This window comes from Haliotis asinina, chromosome 9 (assembly GCF_037392515.1).
Source record: "Haliotis asinina isolate JCU_RB_2024 chromosome 9, JCU_Hal_asi_v2, whole genome shotgun sequence".
Taxonomy (NCBI): Eukaryota; Metazoa; Mollusca; class Gastropoda; order Lepetellida; family Haliotidae; genus Haliotis; species Haliotis asinina.
The window spans coordinates 5,166,734-5,188,785 of record NC_090288.1 but is presented as its reverse complement, the minus strand read 5'-3'; the positions used below and the strand labels follow the sequence as shown (position 1 = coordinate 5,188,785).

The 22,052-nt window shown below is 38.2% G+C and overlaps 1 protein-coding gene across 1 annotated transcript in view; it reads right to left on the bottom strand.

Annotated features, from left to right (window-relative positions):
* Positions 1-22,052, bottom strand: part of LOC137296179 (ribitol-5-phosphate xylosyltransferase 1-like) — a 178,616-nt gene that overhangs the window by 90,458 nt on the left and 66,106 nt on the right. Inside the window, exon 2 of the mRNA XM_067827891.1 lies at positions 3,592-3,780. Coding sequence (XP_067683992.1) covers positions 3,592-3,780 — 189 coding nt within the window. The remainder of the gene's footprint in view (positions 1-3,591; positions 3,781-22,052) is intronic.

The following is a 22,052-nucleotide window of genomic DNA, read 5'->3' as shown; positions in this document are numbered from 1 at the left end:
GTGTCTTTGTGTCAGTGATACCCCTCGACAATTCTAACAGGGAATTCAGCTCAGACTCAGCATACTGACTGCCAAATTAATTGACATGACTCAGTTGAACCCCACAACTTCTGGCCATCTCCGGGCAAATGCTCTATCTACTGAACCACAGAGGGACTCAATTTTTAGATGTATAGCAAACTTCAAGCAGAAACACTCCTTGGCCAAGCAGAGTTGCTTTACTCAACAATGAGTTGACTGTAGGTGTAATACTGCAAAACAGTTCCTTCTGTTCCATTTCTTGCTACTGCATGCAGAGTAACAGAGGTACCGCTATGTGGTTTGACCCTATATATTGTAATTAATGTTTTGGTTTATAGGTATTTTTGTGAGTTCTCCAGTAAATGTTGTGTTAGATTTCATTAAGAATATATTAATTTGCAGACATTATTTGGGATGGGTGAACGGGAGGAACTCTTACAGTAGTACTTGTGTCTGTTCATTAATATATCCTTCATTTGTTTCGAGTTCAAACTTAAAACTATGTCATTCATGCAGGGCCTGATGGGGTTCTCCAAACAATGACTGTCATCTGATATACGTTATGTAAATCAAGACCTTACCAAGAGGAACAGAATAAGTAATAGCAACCAAATATTTCTTAATTCATTATTCACAAGCCATTTTGTCACCTGATATCTATCATCTAGTTCAGCAAACTTTGCCTCCACCATTCAACACGTTTCAGATCTGACATTACCCTCGATATGAAAAAAAGAATAAAAACCCATAACATTTTCTCCTATAGATTTGTTTCTTTCTTGAGTTCTGCGCCCTGTTGCCCCATTGAGGCAGTCGGGCAGTGAAAACCCCAAAGTCTCCCTGCATAAGATGGAATAATTCATTTGGTACAAAGCCGCCTTTAAAATGACCAACTGTATGTCTGTCTGGCTTCAGGCCTTCTGTTCAGTCCACCCCAAGATGAACCACATGCCAGTTAAGGATGCCAATAGATTTAATTAAACCTCAAACATACATCCTCCAAGAACCAAACTGAATGATATTCTGAACTAGTTCTTTTTCTCCAGACCTGCTGACTCGACAGACAGATAAATAACCTCTTGTTCAATATTTTCATTTTGTTTGAAGCCTTTTAGGTCTGAAGGTCTTTTCTCAATTACTCCTGGAACAATCTGTTGCTATTGACCTACTTGTTCCAAACAGAAAGATATAATGAATTTGATCTTTTAAATGGAATGATAAATCTAACCTGGAAAACTTTCAATTACCGAAGCCACTCTTCTGAAAATACTGCCCTGACTTCGAACATCTGTCTCAACTTGATGCTCAGAATTTGATATGAAGCAAAGAAGTCAAAGCAATAATGACTTATTTGCTCAGAAAATTAAATCATCCTGCTGATCAGTTAGAAAAAGACAAAATGATCTGAAAACATACTTCTTCTGATTGAATGGAAGCTTTGTTCAAAATAGTTCCAATGAAGCATGAAATTAGAAAGTCATGTACTTTTTGGTCAATTAATGAAATACTGTAATTACTGTAAATGGTGCACTCAGTAACCACAAAATTAATTAAAAGAACAGGTATCAAATGGCAAATATACAAAAAATCTTGGATGCTTTAAATTATGGAGAATTTCCAATAACTAGCTGACTTGAATGTTCTTATTCTTGAAAGAGAGTCAAAAATGATATGTCATCTTTCAAACAGATTACATCAGATGGAAAATGCCATGCATGGGGATATCCGTCTTAGTAATGATGTTCTTTCAATTATATCCTGGACGGCAGGTAACCAAGATGGGAGAGATTGGGTCACCATGACTATCATCATATTGAAGCGGCTGGCAGCCTTTCTAGTTAACAGCACATGCAGTGAAAAGGGTGAGATGGAAATGAGTCTTATAGTCATAGCGACCAATGAACATCCAGGTTAGAATTGGTCCTCAGTAACCCATGTTTTGTGTAAGAGATGACTAAAATGACCGGGTGGTCAGGTTCTCTGACTTGGTTGACAAATGTCATTGTCTCCCAACTGCATAGATCAAGGCTGATGCTGTTGATCACTAACTCTCTGGTCCAGACTTGATTATTTACCATCAGATGCAACATAGCTCTAATACTGCTGAATGTGGTGTAAAGCTACGCTCACTCACTTTAAACAGTTTGGTCAAACACTGGTTTGACGGAATAACCAAGTGACTTATGGTTATCCATCACAATAGGATGGTGGAGTAGCCTAGTGCTTAAAGCATTTGCAAAATTTCATGCATGGCTAACTGAAACTTTGGTATGCTGGGGTATGCTACTGATGACATCACCAGCGGACGTCGTCAAACTGGAATCAAAACACATACAAGGGAGACAACTCTGCACCTGATATGACTGGGCTGTGTCACCATCTATGAAACTTGTGTCACTTGTGACATACATGGACATGCAATATTCCATTGCAGAATCACACCATCATCCCAAAAATCATTCCCAATGAGAACCTTTGTATTTCACTACCTTACCAATTTTCTAAATTTCTACAATGTAGATGTCAACGCCAATGGAGATAGTTTTCACACATCCCCAAGCAAGTCATCATTCCTTTGATGCATAAATGTAGAATGTATCAATTGACAAAACCTAGCTGGATTATTTCATATCCACTGAGCAAACAAATGTTTGAGCAAGGATATTGAACAATCCAACATCAAACAAACAATGTATATCACAGTGTAACTCACTTTTTCATCTGTCACATCTTCTAAGAACAGAAATGGAGAAAGTTGCCTTCAAAAGCCTATAATCTTGTCTGCATACACAACTAAAGGCTGTGCATAAAGTTGATATAATCTTTAACTTGCACAAGAAGCCTTGCATACATCTCATCCCATTGCATATACAGTTTGTGGATGTATCAGGAATATGTACATCATGTATTAAGGGCGGGAAAGAAAAAGGGTGACGCTTGGCTGCATAGCTCACCTGTATCTAGGAGTGAGTGAGCAAATGTTGATTTAAGCTGCATCAGCAATACTGCAGCAATGCATGGCTACTTGTGACCACTGCATGATGATATGTGACAGCTCCTTTTGGGGTCAGTGAACTTTCAAGCTATGTAATCAGCATCATGGTTTGGAAAATTTCAGTTTAGAGAGTAGAGAATTCAAGTAAGAATATCTGAAGTTCTTCTCAAAAACAAACATCATCAGGAAGCTCTAAATGACAAATAATAAAGCTGTGCCATTATATCATGGATAACATATATGTTTTGTTGGTTCTCAGGTCACCCAAAGGGGTGTTTGTACAAAAGAATGTAAATTGGGAATTTGAAGCAGTCTCAGTTCAAAATGCATGAAACCATCTTCAATTTCATTGGTTGGTCAAAGTTCACCCAGGATATAATACAGATTCATGCTGAAGTGTATATGATCTACACATAGATATTAGGTCTGAGTCAGAAATCCAATTCAAAGACATCATTATGGCCTTATACTCCCAAGACATGTAAAAACTGTAAATGGCCTACAACGAACAAGACTCAAAATCGTTCAAGCTTACATGAACCATCCAAGCCAATACTCAACTTGACCCAACTCACCAATTGCTGCTTTACCCCATACTTCAACAATGAACTCTTCCGTGCTGTTGTCTTTGCTGTCTAAAGGACTCCGGCCAAGAGAATGCTCCATCTCCCACAAAATTTTAGGGGGTTCATGGTGTTGAATAAAACTGTTTTCATTTTCAAACTCTTCACCCCATGGATTCCAATTTTCATCATCAGAAATATCTGAAAAGACAAAAATAGACATAATTATTAGTGTGATTCAGAGTCAAAATGACCTGTAATAATTCTCATACAAGAGTGTTGTAATTGCAAGGCTCCATCCTCTCCGGAAAACAACATATTGCTTCTACACTGACTCAAGCTTCACAACATCGCATGTCAGGTTAAACGAAGCAATAACTCATTGCCAACTCCATAAAATAACAAACCTCAGTTGAACATTATTGAGACTGGATGGCTGTTTAACACTGCACTCAGCAATGATCCAGCTCTATGGTGGCAGTTTCTAAATAATCAAGTGTGGCCCAAACAATCCAGTGATCAACGACATGTGCACTGATCTTTGTGATGGAGATGCAATGACATGTGCCAACCAAGTCAGCAAGCCTGAAAACTGGATTCCGATAATCGCCTCTTACAACAAGTATGGGTTACTGAAAAACAATTCCAACCTCAAGTTTCACAACATGCACGATCAGGAAGGGTCAGATTAAATGTCCATTTTCTGGTATTCCATGGTATGAAATTCTAATGAATGTGAATAAATTGATAAAATGCAGGAATTATCAACTGATTCCTGTGGTTTAAAAAAAAATGCAACTATTTGCATCTAACTTTCAGTATATAATATGTATATTATGCCTGCTTTGTGACCAAAGCAGCATAAAACAATTGGCAAACAACAAAAAAATCTATTGGGGAAATACAATGGAATATCAACTTTCAATAGACAAGCACTATTGTCATACACTGTTATAATATATTATACATGTACATGAAGAAGGATGAATGTTAATTTTCAGTACAGGTGCAAGAAAACATGTCAAGCTATTTTGTTTACTCAGATTCGTAACACATTACCCAAGAAACAAAATTTTAATACATTGTACAATCGACAGTACAATCTTGTCAACACTTAACTGTAAGTTCACTTTGATAGAGTACCATTTCAGCTTGAGAGTGAAAGAAGTCATCATCACACAACACAGTCTGCTATATTTCCCTCAAAGCTTGTGCAAAAAATGTTCGAACCTAAGGAACTACCCACCAGCATTAATTTCTGTTAATTTAACTCTTTTGAATATGTGGGCAGAGGTAACTAAAGCTTCCCTAGGGACAGTTTGCAAGACACAGGATTCAGACAACTTGCAGCGGTCTTTGGCTCCATTTAAATAGGGCCACTGAGCAGAAACTCAATACTAAAAATACCAGTCCTAGCAAGTTTGATTAAAGCCATTCATACACTACATTTGACAATCTGGTTGAAAATGATCACCATGGTAACATCTTTATATTGTGTCACACAAGGCTGTTGTTAAACAACAATTCCAGGGTTTGACAAGGTCCCTAAAGCAATACTCAATAGCTTGCAATTTCTCAGCAATGACAAGAAGTTTGCTTGCAATTTGTCAACACATCGATTGAATGTATCTACCTGCGCAGAGCAGATGGCTATTTAGACATTTCCACACATGTACTTATAGTTGTCTATTTAACACAATCAAATTCTTTTCAGGATATCAGGAGTTATAAGGGGATATTAGAAATATTTTATGATAGTAACAATCACTGGGTGTCACCACGTGTGACAGCTGCCCATTGAACATGCTGAGTAGGGCTGTGATGCTTCATGACAGTAAATGTACCAGTCACAGTAAATGTACCAGTTTCTTATAAAAAGAAATTGGAACTTGTTACTTGTAAAGAAACATGTCTTTCTTTCAACTTTTCTAAGGTGTTCACTTAACCTTTGGACTGGAGCAAAAAGAACCCAAAAAGAACCCAAAAAGCCAAACAACAGAATGAAATGCCAGATCTATGTAGATGGAAGGAAGGCACTCAGCCAGATAATATTTTTTTGTCAAAGAAGATCAGGGTAGGTGTCATTGTTAGGAACTGTCAGTGTGCGGTATGTTCCTTGGCCTAGATTTTCGAAGCCTTAAACACTAAGACAGGCTTAAGTTCATGTTAATGCATGGCACTTACAACTGTCTTAGCAGTGAGAGAGCTTTGAAAATCTAGGCCCAGATAAAGAATTATCCAATGGGAAGTTCCCTTGGTGGGGAACCAAGAACAGGGAATTTTTATGCATGCCTCTCTGACAAAAGATAATATGATACTTAAAACAGAGAGTTCAATATGTGGTAAAACAAATGAAGACAGTTTTAAGACTGGCATTTAGTGAGTGTGTATGGTTTTACACCAATTTTTAACAATTTTCCAGCAATATCACCAGAAATGGGCTTCACACATTGTACCAATGTAGGTGATTGAAATGACCAACTGTCTACTGGAAGGTGAGGACAGCATGTAACAGCACGAGTTGCCACGACATCTGATACCACACAACTGTTTTTATTAGGTGTTTGGGCCAGGCAATGACAGATGTGACTTTGGTGACTTGGTTGCTGCTCAGAGATGAGGGCAAACTGTGAGTCCCCTCCCTTATGTGGTCACAAAGTTGATGACAGTGGTGAGTTGCCTCCCTTGGGTAGTCATACACTTGATTGTAAACTGTGAGTTGCCTCCCTTATGTTGCCTCCCTTGGGGTTGCTGCTCAGCGATGACAGCTGTGAGTGACGTGGGGGTTGCTGCTCAGAGATGAGGGCAAACTGTGAGTCCCCTCCCTTATGTGGTCACAAAGTTGATGACAGTGGTGAGTTGCCTCCCTTGGGTAGTCATACACTTGATTGTAAACTGTGAGTTGCCTCCCTTATGTAGTCACACAGTGGTGAGTTGTCTTCCTTGGGTGACTACCTGGTGATGACGGTCCTAAATTGTCTCCTTTGGCCATACTAGTGACAGCAACTATGACTTGTTCCTTGTCACCAATCCCGATCTATTCTCATCATTATAGCAAACCTTTCCACAAGCAGAGGGACCTATCAGATTGATTCCTCATGGAGCATAAGTGAAGATATTATCCCTGACACCAGGAAAGTCATAAATCATTGATGAAACACAGGACATGTTGACATTAAAATCATGATGAGGACAACACAACAATCTGACACACGAACATAAGAAGATAGGGATCTGAAGTGTTTTCTGTGAAGTTTCTCCCGACAGTGTATCAATATGCTTTATCCCAACAAAACAGGCCTTCAAGCATCGATACACTTCCCAACATTTCACGACAATGCAGTGATAAATATCAGTCTCAGTTATTGACTGCGACCATGGCGTAAAGTTAAAGGATGTGCCTAAAGCACAGCCTGACCTCGTACACCTACAGAAGGAAACAATGATAGGATCTAATGGATTTCTGTCACTCCGTTGTTTCAGATGAGGAAGTCAATGGATGCCCAATAGGCCTCTCTGAAATAGCTCCCAGAGTTTTGTTTGTACACCTTGACAAGGTTAGAAAAAATATCACATCTTTGTTACGGAACCCTTAGGGCATGTCACGTAAGTTGAAATAACATGATAATAGCATATGTTATTGTGTAGAATCTCACGACTCATGAAAGATGAAACTGAACTAGAAAGGGAAAAACAATAAGCCGAGAGCATGTAACTGCAATTTGATTGGTTCTGTCAAGAATCAATTCCTGCCTCACCCGATGGTGATCCCTGAACTTACAGATTTTCTTGTGAATGTGCCCAATAGCATTTCACTTGAGCTCCTTCAAAAGTTTGACAAGTCCAAGTATCAGACACCAGCCTCAATGCAGCCAAACAGCTGATGGCTCACAGAAGTAACTGTAGACAGAAGCCAGAAAAACTAAAGGCAGTGTTTAATGAACTTTTATGGGTGAAAATCCAAAGCAAGGAAATAGTAGCCAGCTTTAGGGCAAGTTAATTCCATTACAAGAGGGCAGCTCATTCTGCTGTTGTGCCTTCCAGAAACTCAGCCACATTTACAGAATAGAGCCTGACGTCCACAACGCTTCAGCTGAAGAGCTATCTTGAGCAGTCGGCAACAAATTAATCCTGTCGTCAACAGCCATGAATAGCGTCTTCTTAATCCATCCCTGAGCAAACACAAGGCCTCATCACAAAGGCAAATTGTGGGGCCTCAATTGGAAAGGTGTAAAGGAAACTAATGCTGCATACCCTGAACAAGAATCAATGCTTTTACTGCAATTGCTTGACAGTAATAGAAGTTAATTTGCATTATTCACTTGAATGAGTGTGACTGAAAATCTATTGATCTTCTCAATATCTCTAATCAATTAAGTTAGATTTCCGTTCCAATAATCGGCAAACACTGTCATCTTTCCACGTGGCCTCCTACCCTCCTGAAGCAGACGGATGGCAAGGACCCTACATCTTACCAGACGTCCTTTTTGATCAATGCCCATTTTACTTGTGTCTACAAGACCACGTGCGCTAATCTAACCTGTTACTAAACTTAGAATAGATTTTTTTCAGTGAAGACAGCTAATTTGTCCACCAAATTTTCTTCTTCTGAATGAAGTGAACCATATAAATTTTCAACATTACCACTTCTCCATCCAGACAGTTGTGTCGTCAGGTGTCTAATCATCTGTATCAGCAATGATCATCACTGGAAAGGTCATCTAAACAATGTATCCTGCACATTCTGGTGTTCACAGAAGATTGTGGGCTGCAATCTAGCCAGAGGGACACATAATGGCTGGGAAAGTACCTTCACAGCAATAACTAACTTCATCATTGCCAGTAATGCTGGAACCATATAGATTTAACATTCCCTTAACACACACGTAAGCAATACTACATATGAACTGGAAATGTCTATTGACCATTCTCTCTCTTTCTCTCTCAATGTTCTCAAGACCAAACTGGAGATGAACCAAACACCTAGGCAAGGCACCTTGCAGTCTCCAGCTAGATAGCGATGAAATAATTCTTACATATGATTTAAACATCTTCAGTCTGACACAATTACAGATAAACATTCTCAGATTTGAAGTTATTTCCATCAAAAAGCCATCTCATCTGTTGTGTTGGATGTCATGCAATAGGTCCAAACAGAAACATATGTGTGTCCTGTGCTCCAATCAACACTTCCAACTCTTTGATTTCATACCTCAAAATTTATTTCAACACTTACGTATATGGTTGTGAAACACATTACCAAAACTACATATGTCACATTTAAGATTCAACTTTCTCTATAAGGTAGAGATTTTTGTACTTGGAGATGGGTCCAATCAGGGATTCAAACCCACACTGTATGAGTGTGGAAACCAGCACACAACATCAACAGTCCAATCCAACTTGCCCACACAGCTTCCACAATAAAGGATATCTAACAACTGGAAGTCTAGATTTAACACCATTTCAACAGCATTCCATGTATGTTACGTTTCACCAGCTTGATATGGGAGGAAAGCCTGGAGTAATGAAGGTCTGACACAGTTACAACTTATGTGAATCTGACAAATTTGTCAAACCAAGATATGAACCCATAACTAGATGCCTGGATGCCACTGTACAAAACAGCTTCAGCGCTGGGACTACCAAAGACTTAAGGCTAAGGTAAGGACATTAGGGCCACCTTAGTGCTAGGACTGCTCTGAGTGAGCGAGTGTGGTTTTACGCCACATTTAATAATATTCCAGCAATATCACCGCAGGGGACACCAGAAAAGGGTGTCACACATCGTACCCATGTGAGGAATTGAACCCAGGTGTTCGGCATAAGAGAAACACTTTCACTACTAGGCTACCCAACCAACCTGAATATGCTTATGCTAAGGTATGGGAGTTACAGTCAGCTTAGCATTATGATCACTTTATACAACAGTAACCTGGCATATGGAAGGAGCACAACTCTGCAAGGCAAACCGCAGTGTCCTTGATAATGGAACACTTGTACCCACTTCAATGGCAATGGAAAATAACTGTATGATATTGCAATCATGAGGTGTGTGAGCAGAACAGTATCTAATGACCTATAATCTGAACTCGATTATGAAATCATCCTGCAGCCATATGTAGCCCTTAAACATTTCTTTAATGTGAATTATTCACCTCAAAATATCACCTTCCGTGGTGATAAACGGAAATTGAGCTCACTGTGGACAGAATAACCAGGCTCCCCTTTCAACCAATTCTCCATATTCCCAAACATACAGAAAATGAGCTCTCATGCCACTAATGCTATGATCAAAGGTTACCATGGCAACTGATGACAGGTTTTGTCAAAGAATATGTACCATTTACTTCAGCCAGAAATATTCTGTTGGAGTGCAAAACGTACATTTTACGCTTTGCTTTCCATGTCTTTTCTCTTCATTTCCAAAGAAACAGCCAAAGTAAATCATTTACTTCTCCCATTAATCTTTGAACTGTGGTATAAAATATATACAGATATGCAAAATATGCAGCACATTATTGAAAGGCATCATAATCATCACATATTGCAGCAACACAGGAACAAACATCTCTATTGACCCATGTTAAACAAAAACAAACCAACTTTTTGAAAAAATCAAGCAATTTTCCACACTTTATTGGTGCTAACCTTTTTCATCCACAAATGTTCAGGTGATCTAAGAAATCAATCAGACAGTCCACACTGTGCTCAAATACAAACATAATCAATTTCTGCAAAAAAATAATTCTTTGATCTTCCTGATGGTTAATTTATGCTCCAATCTCCCTTTCTGAGGATCATTTCATTACCAACCATCAACCTACCAAAATCTTCACTCTGCTTTTGGTTCTTTATTTCTCATATAACCTTTCAATATCTCTTTAAGGTCAGTCCAGCCTTTCATTCTACTGACCATGACTGCAAGGCATAGCAGAGTACGAAGTCATAGGTACTGTTCTAACTTAAGTCCCCCTTGCAACAATCAGAAGAGGATGTTTTAAAAAATTAATTTTCAAAACGTGAAATACAAATTTCAAAATGGTTATAAAGTTTTACATCAGTTAAAGATTGTTTTCGGCTTTAATGTGATTGTTAGTTGAAATGAAGTAAATGACAGTATTCACAGTTAACTTTTGTCATTTCCTACTTCACATTTCAAGTACCTAACCACTGACACACTCATAAACATCAGCAACCTTGAACATTAAAGTGTTCCAAACACAGGTTGAAAATCAGGGGATCCTTTCTTAGGCTCTTATCTGATAAAGGGAAATAAGTAAGTAAGTAAGTAAGCAAGTGAGGGAGTGAGGGAGTGAGTTGAGCGGTGTGGAGCGGAGTGGAGAGGAGAGGAGCGGAGTGGAGAGGAGAGGAGTGGAGCGGAGTGGTGAGGAGCAGAATGGAGTGGAGTGGAGTGGAGCAAAGCGGTGTGGAGAGGAGTGGAGCGGAGTGGAGTGAGTATGCAACCTATTCCAGCAATATCACTTTGGGGGACACCAGAAGTGGGCTTCATACATCTTAAAAAGGACACACCACCTTGATCCTTGGATGAAATACATCAGCCAACACTTTTCACACCCTGCAAATTGCAATCTGACTGTGCAGAAAAAGTTATTGTTTGTGTATTGTTTGTATCCATGGCAACATAAAATAGCAAACACCTAGTTGAAAAAGAGCCCTCAAAACCACCAACACATACTTTATAAAATCAAAAGGTGGGTGACAGGTGTTACTATAAGACCAGTACATGCTCAATCTCTCGGGAACACAAGGTGTCATCACTGATTCCATTCATATCATTTTCACAGCTATTTGGCCTTGCGCGCAATAGAATTGGCTTTATCTCACAATCGAGATTGCTTAGTCTCTGGCACTGAATTGCATATTTGCAAAAGTCATGAAAGTTTATATATTTCAAACCTTATCAGTCTTGGATGAGAGGATTCTAAGCCTTCACTGCTACTTAGGATTCAATTTGGTAAACACACTCACTATATTGTGCGACAATAGACAAAATTAATTCTGAAGCTTTCAAGTCAACTTTCGATGGAAAACTGCTCAGACCATTCAAAGAAAAACTGATCATCCATGAAACGCTTTCATTTTCTATGGGAATGATGATCAATAGTTGCAGGGAAGCATCAGTGGAACATTTAAAGTTTAACAGTATTGATTCAGAAAAAATACGATAGCTGTTAAAACCAGAAGCCGTACATTTTATGCAGTTTCAAACTTTACATGAATATTGAATTCAAATAAAAATCAAGATTCCAGCACATTTTCAATTTTACATTTCCGTCCCATTGTCACTGCCGAGGAAGATGGCCACCTCAGACTGATGACAATGAAAAAAATGGGTTAAAATGGTGGATTGTCCATTCAAGCAGTAATGAGCTCCTTAATTTCTCCCATTTTCCACTTGACTAACGACTCTGCAAGGAGCTCTACCGACACGCAGATTGAATTGATGATACAATTTCATTAGTGAGATTCGTGGTCTTGTAAAGGTATTACACCATCACGGATCACGCGTAATCTGGAAGCAAAGGCTCCAGCATGCCCTAGTTTCTTTCCTTCTCTGTATCCTGCCTATGAAGCTAATCAATGTGTCCTTGACAATATCACTAAATTTGAATAGAAGCAACATATATGAACAAATCATTTCTTTGATTTTCTAATCAGCACAAAATGGACACTGCTGTAATGCTGAACACTTGATGATACCAAGAAAGTTCAGCCAAATCATCATGACTCATTCGTTGTCACTGAACTGGATAAGTCAGCTGTATCATAATGAACACAATTTGCCTTCTTGACTCTTTATTAAATTGTTGACGCAATTTATGAATTGTCATAGAGAATAATAAAAGTAAAGCTTCCTGGAAGTAGCATACAACATATCAGCTTGTAGGTGATACATCCCTTCAACTATTTAGACAATCTGTGATAATTTGCACTGCTCATCTGTCTTTGTTAAACTTGTCACAATGTCAGCTAGAAAGAAGCACCTACCACAGAAACCTACTCAACCCCAAGTATACCTTCTCTACCCAAAGTATGCTTACTCTACCCTGAGTATACCTAATCTACCCCAAGTATACCTACTCTATTCAATTATACTTACTCTACACCAAGTATCCTTGTAACTTTGTACTTGTAGCGTATCAGAGACCTACTCTACCCTTGTACTTGTAACATAACGAAGACCTTCTGTACCCCTAAGTACTTAATGTGTTTTGGAAACAACTACTGTCCTACCAGACTGCAACTACCAGAGTATCAGATTGCAACTACCAGAGTACTTGCAGCATATTAAACATGGCCCATCCCACCATCATCAGCCACAGATCCCCAACTGCTTGATTGCAAGATCATTTGTTGGATACCTTTGGCCTTTAGTGTGGTCATCAGGAGAGCCAGGGGTCGTGCTACATTTCCCCATAATCAATGCCTGGTGCCAGCACTGACACACCATCTTCGTGGGTTCTTACTAGATGCCAGTAATCACATACATAACACTATTTACTCTTTAATCAACCTTTCTCATATCACATAACCTGATGAAGCAAGAAATTAATCCTATTTTTTTTTCTAAACCATAAGCTCATTTTCTAAAACAAGGCTATCATCATCCCAATTGCATTGAGTTCCTAAACTGGTGAGTGAGTGAGTGAGTGAGTGAGTGAGTGAGTGAGTGAGTGAGTGAGTGAGTGAGTGAGTGAGTGAGTGAGTGGGAATAAAAAGTTTTTGGATATCTGCTGTTCATTTGAAGTTGGGAACACAAACAAAATATTTCTACAAACCAAACAAGAAAGCCCAAAATGACACTATGAATTTTTGTTTTCTTTCTTCCTTTCCTTTCTTAAAAAAAGAAGTTATTACTCTTACTGTTAAAGGATTAAATTTTATATCAGCTGGAAGAAGAGGTAAACACACTTCTTCATTTTCAGATAAAACATACTTATATAAAATGGGGAACTCACAAGGGACCACATGGTTACAAAGAGCAACATACATGTTCGAAAATTTAGTAATTCATAACATCATTTCAAATCATTACATTGAAGCGTCCATGGCATGAGGTGTACTGAAGACATATCAGAGGCAAACATGAAACACATCCATGAGCAGCATTTATTGCTGTTCTCCCACTATTAAACCTTTCTTCTTATACCACCAGTCCATTAAGTAAAGTATAGCTTGTACAAGTTTGATTCTGATCTGGAAGATTTCAGCAAGAAAAACGATTCGAAAAGACTCTTAGCCTTCTGCAAGTGTTCAGATTTCTTGCAGCCTCATACTCAGGTTGGCAGCGATTGTACAAGTCTTAGGAGACTGTAAACCGTATTAATGACAGCTAGAACAGCATAAAACCTACTATGAAACTCTGAGAAGTTTGTTATCAGCAGTAAAAAAGTAAGTATTGATTTTCATTAAACAAACATATCCTTTTCAGCATGACAACTTTCCTGACAAATTAATACCCTGAGTACCAACTCATGAATAAAATTGAGAAGTTTTCGCACAGAGGATTACAATGCATGGCTTCTCAATTAATTAATGAGCATACCAGAAAAAAAGAATTTTCCTTTCTGCAAGTTGGAAATTAGCAGATGTAGAAAACATAAAGACTTTGTGTGCCGTGTCTCCAACTGGCACTGCCTGAAACATCCCAACATCATTCCCGCATCTTCTGTAATGACCGTTCATGACCTCCGAAACTTGTGAAAAACGCTCCAGGTTTGATGAAATCTCTAAACACGAGCAAACTCAAAATCAATGTTCCTGAAGGAAAAACTAACAAGGCAGTGGGTGACGGAATGAATTCCTTGATTTTCAATCAGCAAGGCACAGAGGCATCAATCTTGCTTTTGGACCAGTCCAGTTCAATTTGCAAAACACAATACAATTATAGGTGAATGTTGCACGCCTGTTTCATTGACCGCTGACGACCAGGTTAGTATGTCCAGAGTGGCCAAATCAGGTCATATCAGACAGTTAGTGAGGCAGAAGTGACAATCAATACCTACAAGGCCTGTTGACCATTAGCGGCTCCAAGAAACATGGAGATTAGAGATGTCTAAACGAAAGATCAGGAAGGACAGATTGATAAGCGCATCAGCGTGTGTAACTGTCAAATAATATTGCCATGCAAAAGTCAGTGATTTGACACTGTCATTGTGCAACTGTCAAATGATATTGTCATATAAATGTTAGTGATAGGACAACGTCATGTTGAGTAACTGTCAAATATCACCATATTCTAGTCACTCTTTACATCTTGTCAGTATGAGTACCTGTCAAATATCTTTGATTTATCAGCCACTGATTGGACATTGTCACAATGTGTAACTGTCAAATATCACCTTCTCCCAATCACTGATTGGACATTGTCACAATGTCTAACTGTCAAATATCACCTCTCCCAATCACTGATTGGACACTGTCGCAATGTGTAGCTGTTGAAAATTGTCTGTTGTTCTATATAAAGCTTCATGTGCATCGTCCAAGAGACAGCTTTCAATGTCATTGCACAAGAGTATGTGAGTATGATTTTACGCCACCAAAAGCCACATTCCAGCAGTATTACGGCGGGAACACCAGGAATGGGCTTCATATATAGTACCCATGTGGGATATTAAACCCATGTCTTCATAACAAGCAGACAAAAGCCACACATCATGCTATATGTACACTATGTTCAGGAATAAAACATGGACATTGTCTAACAAACACATCGCAAGCTATATGCACAGTGTGAATCTTCCATGCCACAACTGACGACACTTACAGCACAACAATATTCAGATGAGGTATAAGAAACATCGATTTGTCTATGAAAGATGACTGGATATTATTCAACAGTCTGGACATCACTATCCGGTTGTATGACAGACCAATTGTGTTCTCTACAAGCCTGCATACTCTGTTTAATGGTCTCCAAAGACTAAAATCAGACTGAAGACATACTGTAATCTAATTCAGAGTGGAAGTCACAGTTGGAGCTGCTTCAGTAAGCAGTAATGAGGGAAACGTCTGCCATCAACCTAAATCCACACTGAAGACAAACATTAAAAGCAGGCAATGACCACTGTACTCTAACTTAACCAAGCACATCTACATTGACAGAGTGGGTGAGTGAGGTTTTCAAGCACTTTTAGCAATATTCCAAGAAAATATCACAGCAGTGGAGTCACCAAAAATGGGCTTCATACATTATACCAATGTGGGGGATCGAACCTGGGTTTTCGCTGTGATGAGCAAAAGCTTAGTTCAAAATGAAATTTCAATCGCTGATTGTCAGTCTTGGACCAGTGACTTGAACAGAACCAGAGCATTTCTGATGAACGGATGTGGTAAGTTACTCAATCAGCCAGTCGAAATTGGCTAGTCACAACTCAAAGTTCCTTGAAGGAAAGAACAAGCATTAAATGGGCTGTTTGGAGCTTATCACTTGTACACTGTTAGCATGTTTATGACCTCACTACTTGAAGATCTAGGAAGATCATGCATTATCATGAATTCCAGGAGAGCAATTGGAATATTTTACTTTGAAGACAGATACCTCTGAACAATACAATGATTAGTGCTTACTATGTTATCTCTGATACTGTGGGAAAGTGCATTTATGCCACACTGAGCAATGTTCTACTTATATGACAGCAGTCTGTAAATAATCAAGTCTGAACCAGACAATCCAGTGATCAACTGTATGAGCATCTATCTGCACAACTGGAAACTGATGACATGTGTCAACAAAGTCAGCAAGCCTGACCACCAGATCCCGTTAGTCACCTCTAAAGACAAGCACAAGTTACTCAAGATTAATTCTTTGCCGGATCTTCATGGGTGTGCTCAAGATGCAAGTCTCATTTGGGAGCACCAACAGTTGATATCTCCATATCCGACAGCCTAGCTGGATCTCTACATGGTAACTGTTAAGCAGTTCTAAAACCAAATCAAATACCATTATATAAGGCAGAATTAACTGGAGATGTACATGGCACATTACGAGCTGACAGACATTTTGTATGACAAGTTAATGGCTATAAGATGTCTTTTGTCAACATTTACAGCATGTCACTTTCTCTGAGATTGATATAATGATGCATCTTCTAAAAATATCTAACATTCCTGTTGCAAAATTAAGTGGGTTCTTTGCATTCTACTCAGCTTGAGCTTTATTATCTACAGAGGAAAATATATGCTTTATATGGCCATTAACGAAATCACTCGTCATCGTGTCATATTAGCACAAAAGTATAATTTTTACAATTCTTCTCTTCCTGTTGCACTGCAATAAATTCTCTACTTTGGCGACTGCTGAACAAGATAACATTTAATTTACAGATTTACTGATGATGTGATCTATCAGAAAACAATAATTACAAATTAGTGCTACCATACATCACTGTAAATAAGCCAAATTTTGAGGACCCAAAAAGGCAGTCTGCTGGAAGGGGGTCTGCTTATCTGTGAATTACACTTTCATCAAACATTTTGTCACTAGGTAAGAACAAAGCATTATACAACTTCATGTGAACGAACAAGAGCAGACAACTTTGTCAGTAATGAATGTCAAATTTGCAATTAAACATCACAGACAAGATTATTTGCCTTTCAGTTTTAATTTTTGCTAGGCATTGTCTTACATGGAGGGATTAAAACTACCATGAGTATTTGTCTCATATACAGCACCGGAAATAGCAGTCAGTTTTGAAATGATCTACTGGTGATTTCATTCGCACCAAATAACAAAGAAATGAATTACGATTTAGTTGTCTGGAAAATATAGTATCTGTGTTGCTGGATAGTTTTTATGCATGCAACAATCTGACCTGTCAGCAGGAAATATATAGTAATGATTTTACAAATCAATGACTTTTAGCTTGCAACCCATGTTTGTTGTAATAGGTAACTCATGGGATTGCATGGTCAGGCTTCCTCACTTGGTTGTCGTAAATCATTGTATCCTTCTTGTGTAGATTGATGCTTATGCTGTTGATCATTGGATTGTTGGGTCCAGATTCTAATTTGAACAGAATGCTGCCTTATAGCTGGAATATTACTGAGTGCAGTGTAAAACTAAACTCTGCTTAGTATCAATGAGAGACTGACCTACACATTGTTAAACAACACCTGAAATAGAATTGTTCAGTTCACACCAAGAAATACCAGCAAGCATTCCTAAAGTCCTCATTTTTCATCCATTATTTTAATAAATATTAAAAAAATTCTAAGACAAGGACATCCTACAAAATTGTGAGATGAATATATTCATGATTCAGCATGGAAAACTATTTACATATGAAATAGCTATAAATGCTCAAATAGAAAAAAACAGTAAGTTAATAATGGACTGATAATCCATTTCCAATGATAATTGGAACTGGAAATTATAATGAACTGGATCAGTGATTAAAAAGTTGACTCAAATAACTCAGTTATCCTTTTCCAAAAACAAATTCCACATGAACAAAAATGTCACAAAGCCAAATTTGATTTAATATTTCTCTTACAAAATGGGGTAAATCAATGAAAATTTGTGAGAAAAGTTCAAAAACATTTTACCCAAGGCTGTAAGATTTTATCCTTGATTCCCTTACAAACAAGGAACTTGTTCCCTCTGGACAAATCTCTTATATTTCCTTCACTAAATTCATATGGTGACCATAAAATTGTGAGGGTCCAAAAATAACAATTTTACAGTATCCCCCTCAAAATCCCTCTTCAAATCCAGTAAAATGTGGACCAGAGATTATTTATTTGACAGCTGCTGCTTCAGGCTGATGCTTAAATCTAAATATATTCCTAAGTACACACATGAGAACAATTTGCAAGATTTTAATCATTGCAAGCTGGCAAAGACTACTGGGCTTACTTATGTAGGCTTCAAATTACATGAAATTAAAACTGTCCTGTGATAATTCAACTGAATACATGAGTGATAATTATGAAAGTAACAAAAACTATTTCCAAATCATTGGAATCGTCTTCTCAACTCAGAATTCACTAAATGATTCTGTCCATAAGCATACCTCTATGACTCAATGTTGAATGGATGATGCCAACTGTCAGTGGAGAGCTGAATCTAATCTTACTACCTGTGGCAACAGTTACAAACACAGGCATGTCAATTTTTCACCTAAAATAGCAGATCAAATTGATTAAAAGCAGTGAATAGTGATGAACAACTTCCTTTTTTGCCATTTATGTGTCAAATTTGACATCAGTATGTCTACCTCAAAAAAACTTTTACAAGTTTCACTGAGGTCTTGGTGTAGTATACACCAGAGAAATTATGTGAAAGAGTTGCCAAAATTATGCTTAAATGCACATGACCAATGAAAACGTTCACCAATCTTGTCAGATAAGGGCAAATAAAAAGAACTGTTTTGGTTTCAAATTCTCTGAAATATAAGGTAGGTAGGTAGGCTATTTATATTAATTTTGACATATTGTTTACTCAATTAAACTTGAGGCCATCATGTCGACTATCCCTATCAGAATGGCTTACGTCCATCAGTACATGGAAAACAAAATATTTTGCATATTGCAAAAGATAATTTTACAGAAACTTAAGGTAGGGTTTTCTCATGATATCAGACACTGGTTTGATCGAAACTCAAACTTATATGCAGGCTGCAGTCATACAGTTGAAACACTGGTAAATTTGTGGTAACACCCAACCAATATACACTCTAAACTGGCTTGCAAAAACAGAAGGAAAAAAATAACAAGTTAGAGAAAAACATGTTTATTCAATCAATTACTGGAATACTGTTCACAAATACCTGGTATCATCAATATCTGATACTGATTCATAAACATAAGCTCAGTCATCATATCTCAAAATGTCAATCAGTGGATTGTCTGGCCCAGATTTGATTGTATGCAGACCATGTCATACAGGTGTAACACTACTGAATGCAGCATCAAACACACGCACTTATGATACAGTCACAACTGTACAGTTAACTTTAACACAGATGTCTTACGAAAGTGGAAAGGTTTTGGTTGTCTGTATTACGTTACAATGAACACTAAAGCAGCATGAAATAGCACAGCAAGTATTTGTCTGGCAGTGAATGGTTTCCAGAGACTGGGCACAATGACACTCAATCAGTCAAGCGACGACCCACTGTAAGTACTTGCTGCTCATTAGTTCACAGTTACCACCACCAGAGTGCACTGGGAATGTGTTCAGACGACAATCCCCATGGGAAGTCTCACAAGGAACAGATCAACTGATAAATGCCTTGCACAATTATATAATCTTGATGCACAAAAGTGGAATATCATCACTTCCGTCAACTCAGTCGTCATCATCATCATCATCATCATCATCATCATCATCATCATCACTGGAAATCACTTTCATAATCTTCCAAAACTACCAGGTACATTTCTTCTACAGATAATGTTTCAATGCTGTTTGAATATGCAAAAATCCTAACAGAAATCATTTCTGAAGCAACATCATCATAATAACAGAACATTATCTCACTGAATCCAAAGAGATATGCACCTAGAACCAAACAAACCAGATGATGATGATGGGGCATGAAGAAGCAACCAAGTGTTGACTTCGAGAAACACGGTTTAAATGCAAACGGGTACTGGGATGATGGTTATTAAATTCCTTGACACACAAAACCTATCCATACATTTGTTTTCCCTGAGCCTGCAGTTCTGATGCCAGTGGAATGTTACACTGAGTGATGCTTCAAAAGACGAGTGAGTGAGTGAGTGAGTGAGTGAGTGAGTGAGTGAGTGAGTGAGTGAGTTAGTTTAGTTTTTATTACGCTTTTAGCAATATTCCAGCAATATCACAGCTGGGGACACCAGAAATGACCTTTGCTCACACTGTGCCCATGTGGGGAAACGAACACCTAAACCAACCAGGGCCTAGATTTTCAAAGCTCTCTTAAGATAGTCATAATTTTAATGCAGAGCACTTATGAATATCTTAGCGCCAAGAGAGGTTCAAAGATTTAGGCTCTGGCTAGTCCACTGTCCCTTCACCTACAAGGGGTAAGGCGAAGAGTAGGAAGTGTAGGAAAAATACAAAAGTTTCGTTCTGTATACACGACTTTAGATGAATGATAAAGTCACTGCAATGTCTTAAATGTAAACACATAGCATTCACATCATTATAACAGAATAACTATATCGTGCATGTATCTACACAACTATTGCTTACTCAAGGCACTTGTATTCATTTTTTTTCCCATAAGACTGCTATTGTCTTACCATCTCATGCTGCTTGATAAAATCTTATACCAACCAAGGTGCTTAATATTCCAACATTCCATTTGACACAACCTGTTATCACAACACTTTATTTCCCATTCAGTCCATTTGGACAATATATATCAGAAACAACAGACAATAATGGCATAGGAGACAGCAACAATCATCCACTAAAAATGTCAAAACCGTCAAACTTTCTAAAAAAACATTCCCCATAACTCATGAATCAATACTTGTTTCCTACTCATTCTCCCACTTAAAAATCATTTTCCTTCAGAAACAAAAAACTATAATCATTCTCGTTTCATTTACAAAATTCACTAACAATCCTGAAGTTGAAGATAAGCATGCAATTCTCCATCTGATACACATCAAAACCTGTTCATCATATCTCACGTTCCATCAACCTTTCTGCAATGGGTGTAAAATAGCTAAAACCAACATCACTCCGTTAGCAGCTCTTCTGCATGAAAACAGCTGGTACCTGCAAATGTGCATGTGTTTAAACCATCAGACTGCGTCTCCCAAACATCCCCACTGCATTGTGCATCCTGGCAAATTTTCATCACATGCCAAATCACAGGGCGATCATTTCGGCGCCAGATTATCTGGACGGTATTTTTTTTTCGTGTGCAATCTTGATTCTCCATGATGCAAGAGTTCCTGCAGAGAGGGAATACTCCATCAAGTACTTCGCCAACGAAGGAGGAGTGTATTCCTCAGAGAGCCACCATCACGCATTCCTCAGAGTACCTTCAAAGTGTTTTACTGATATAGGGCCAGACATTTAAACCAAATGGATTGCTTTCAGTTTTATTTGCTCTTCCTTTAAAACTCAACATGTACTGCAACCATGGGCCTGGAAATCTTCTACATGTTGCAACAAAAACTAATCATATTTATAGTATTCTTCCCATTAAATTACTTGGAAAGTCAAGACTTTCTAACTTTGTAAATTAATGAAAGCAATCAATATTAAACTGTAATGATTTACATTTCTACTTAACTTCTTTTGTAGGGTATATTACTTAAATGTTATTTGATACACGCTTTACTAAGTTGTCACAAGACATTAAACAGTTGTTTGTTCCAATACCAACATTTTGCAGGTCTCGCCATCAGCGTTGACCAGTGAAGGTCAAAGTTAAAGTATTGGTCTCCAGGAAGACATGCTAGGTATGTTGTAAGAGGCGACTAAGAGGATTGGACTGCGAGGGACC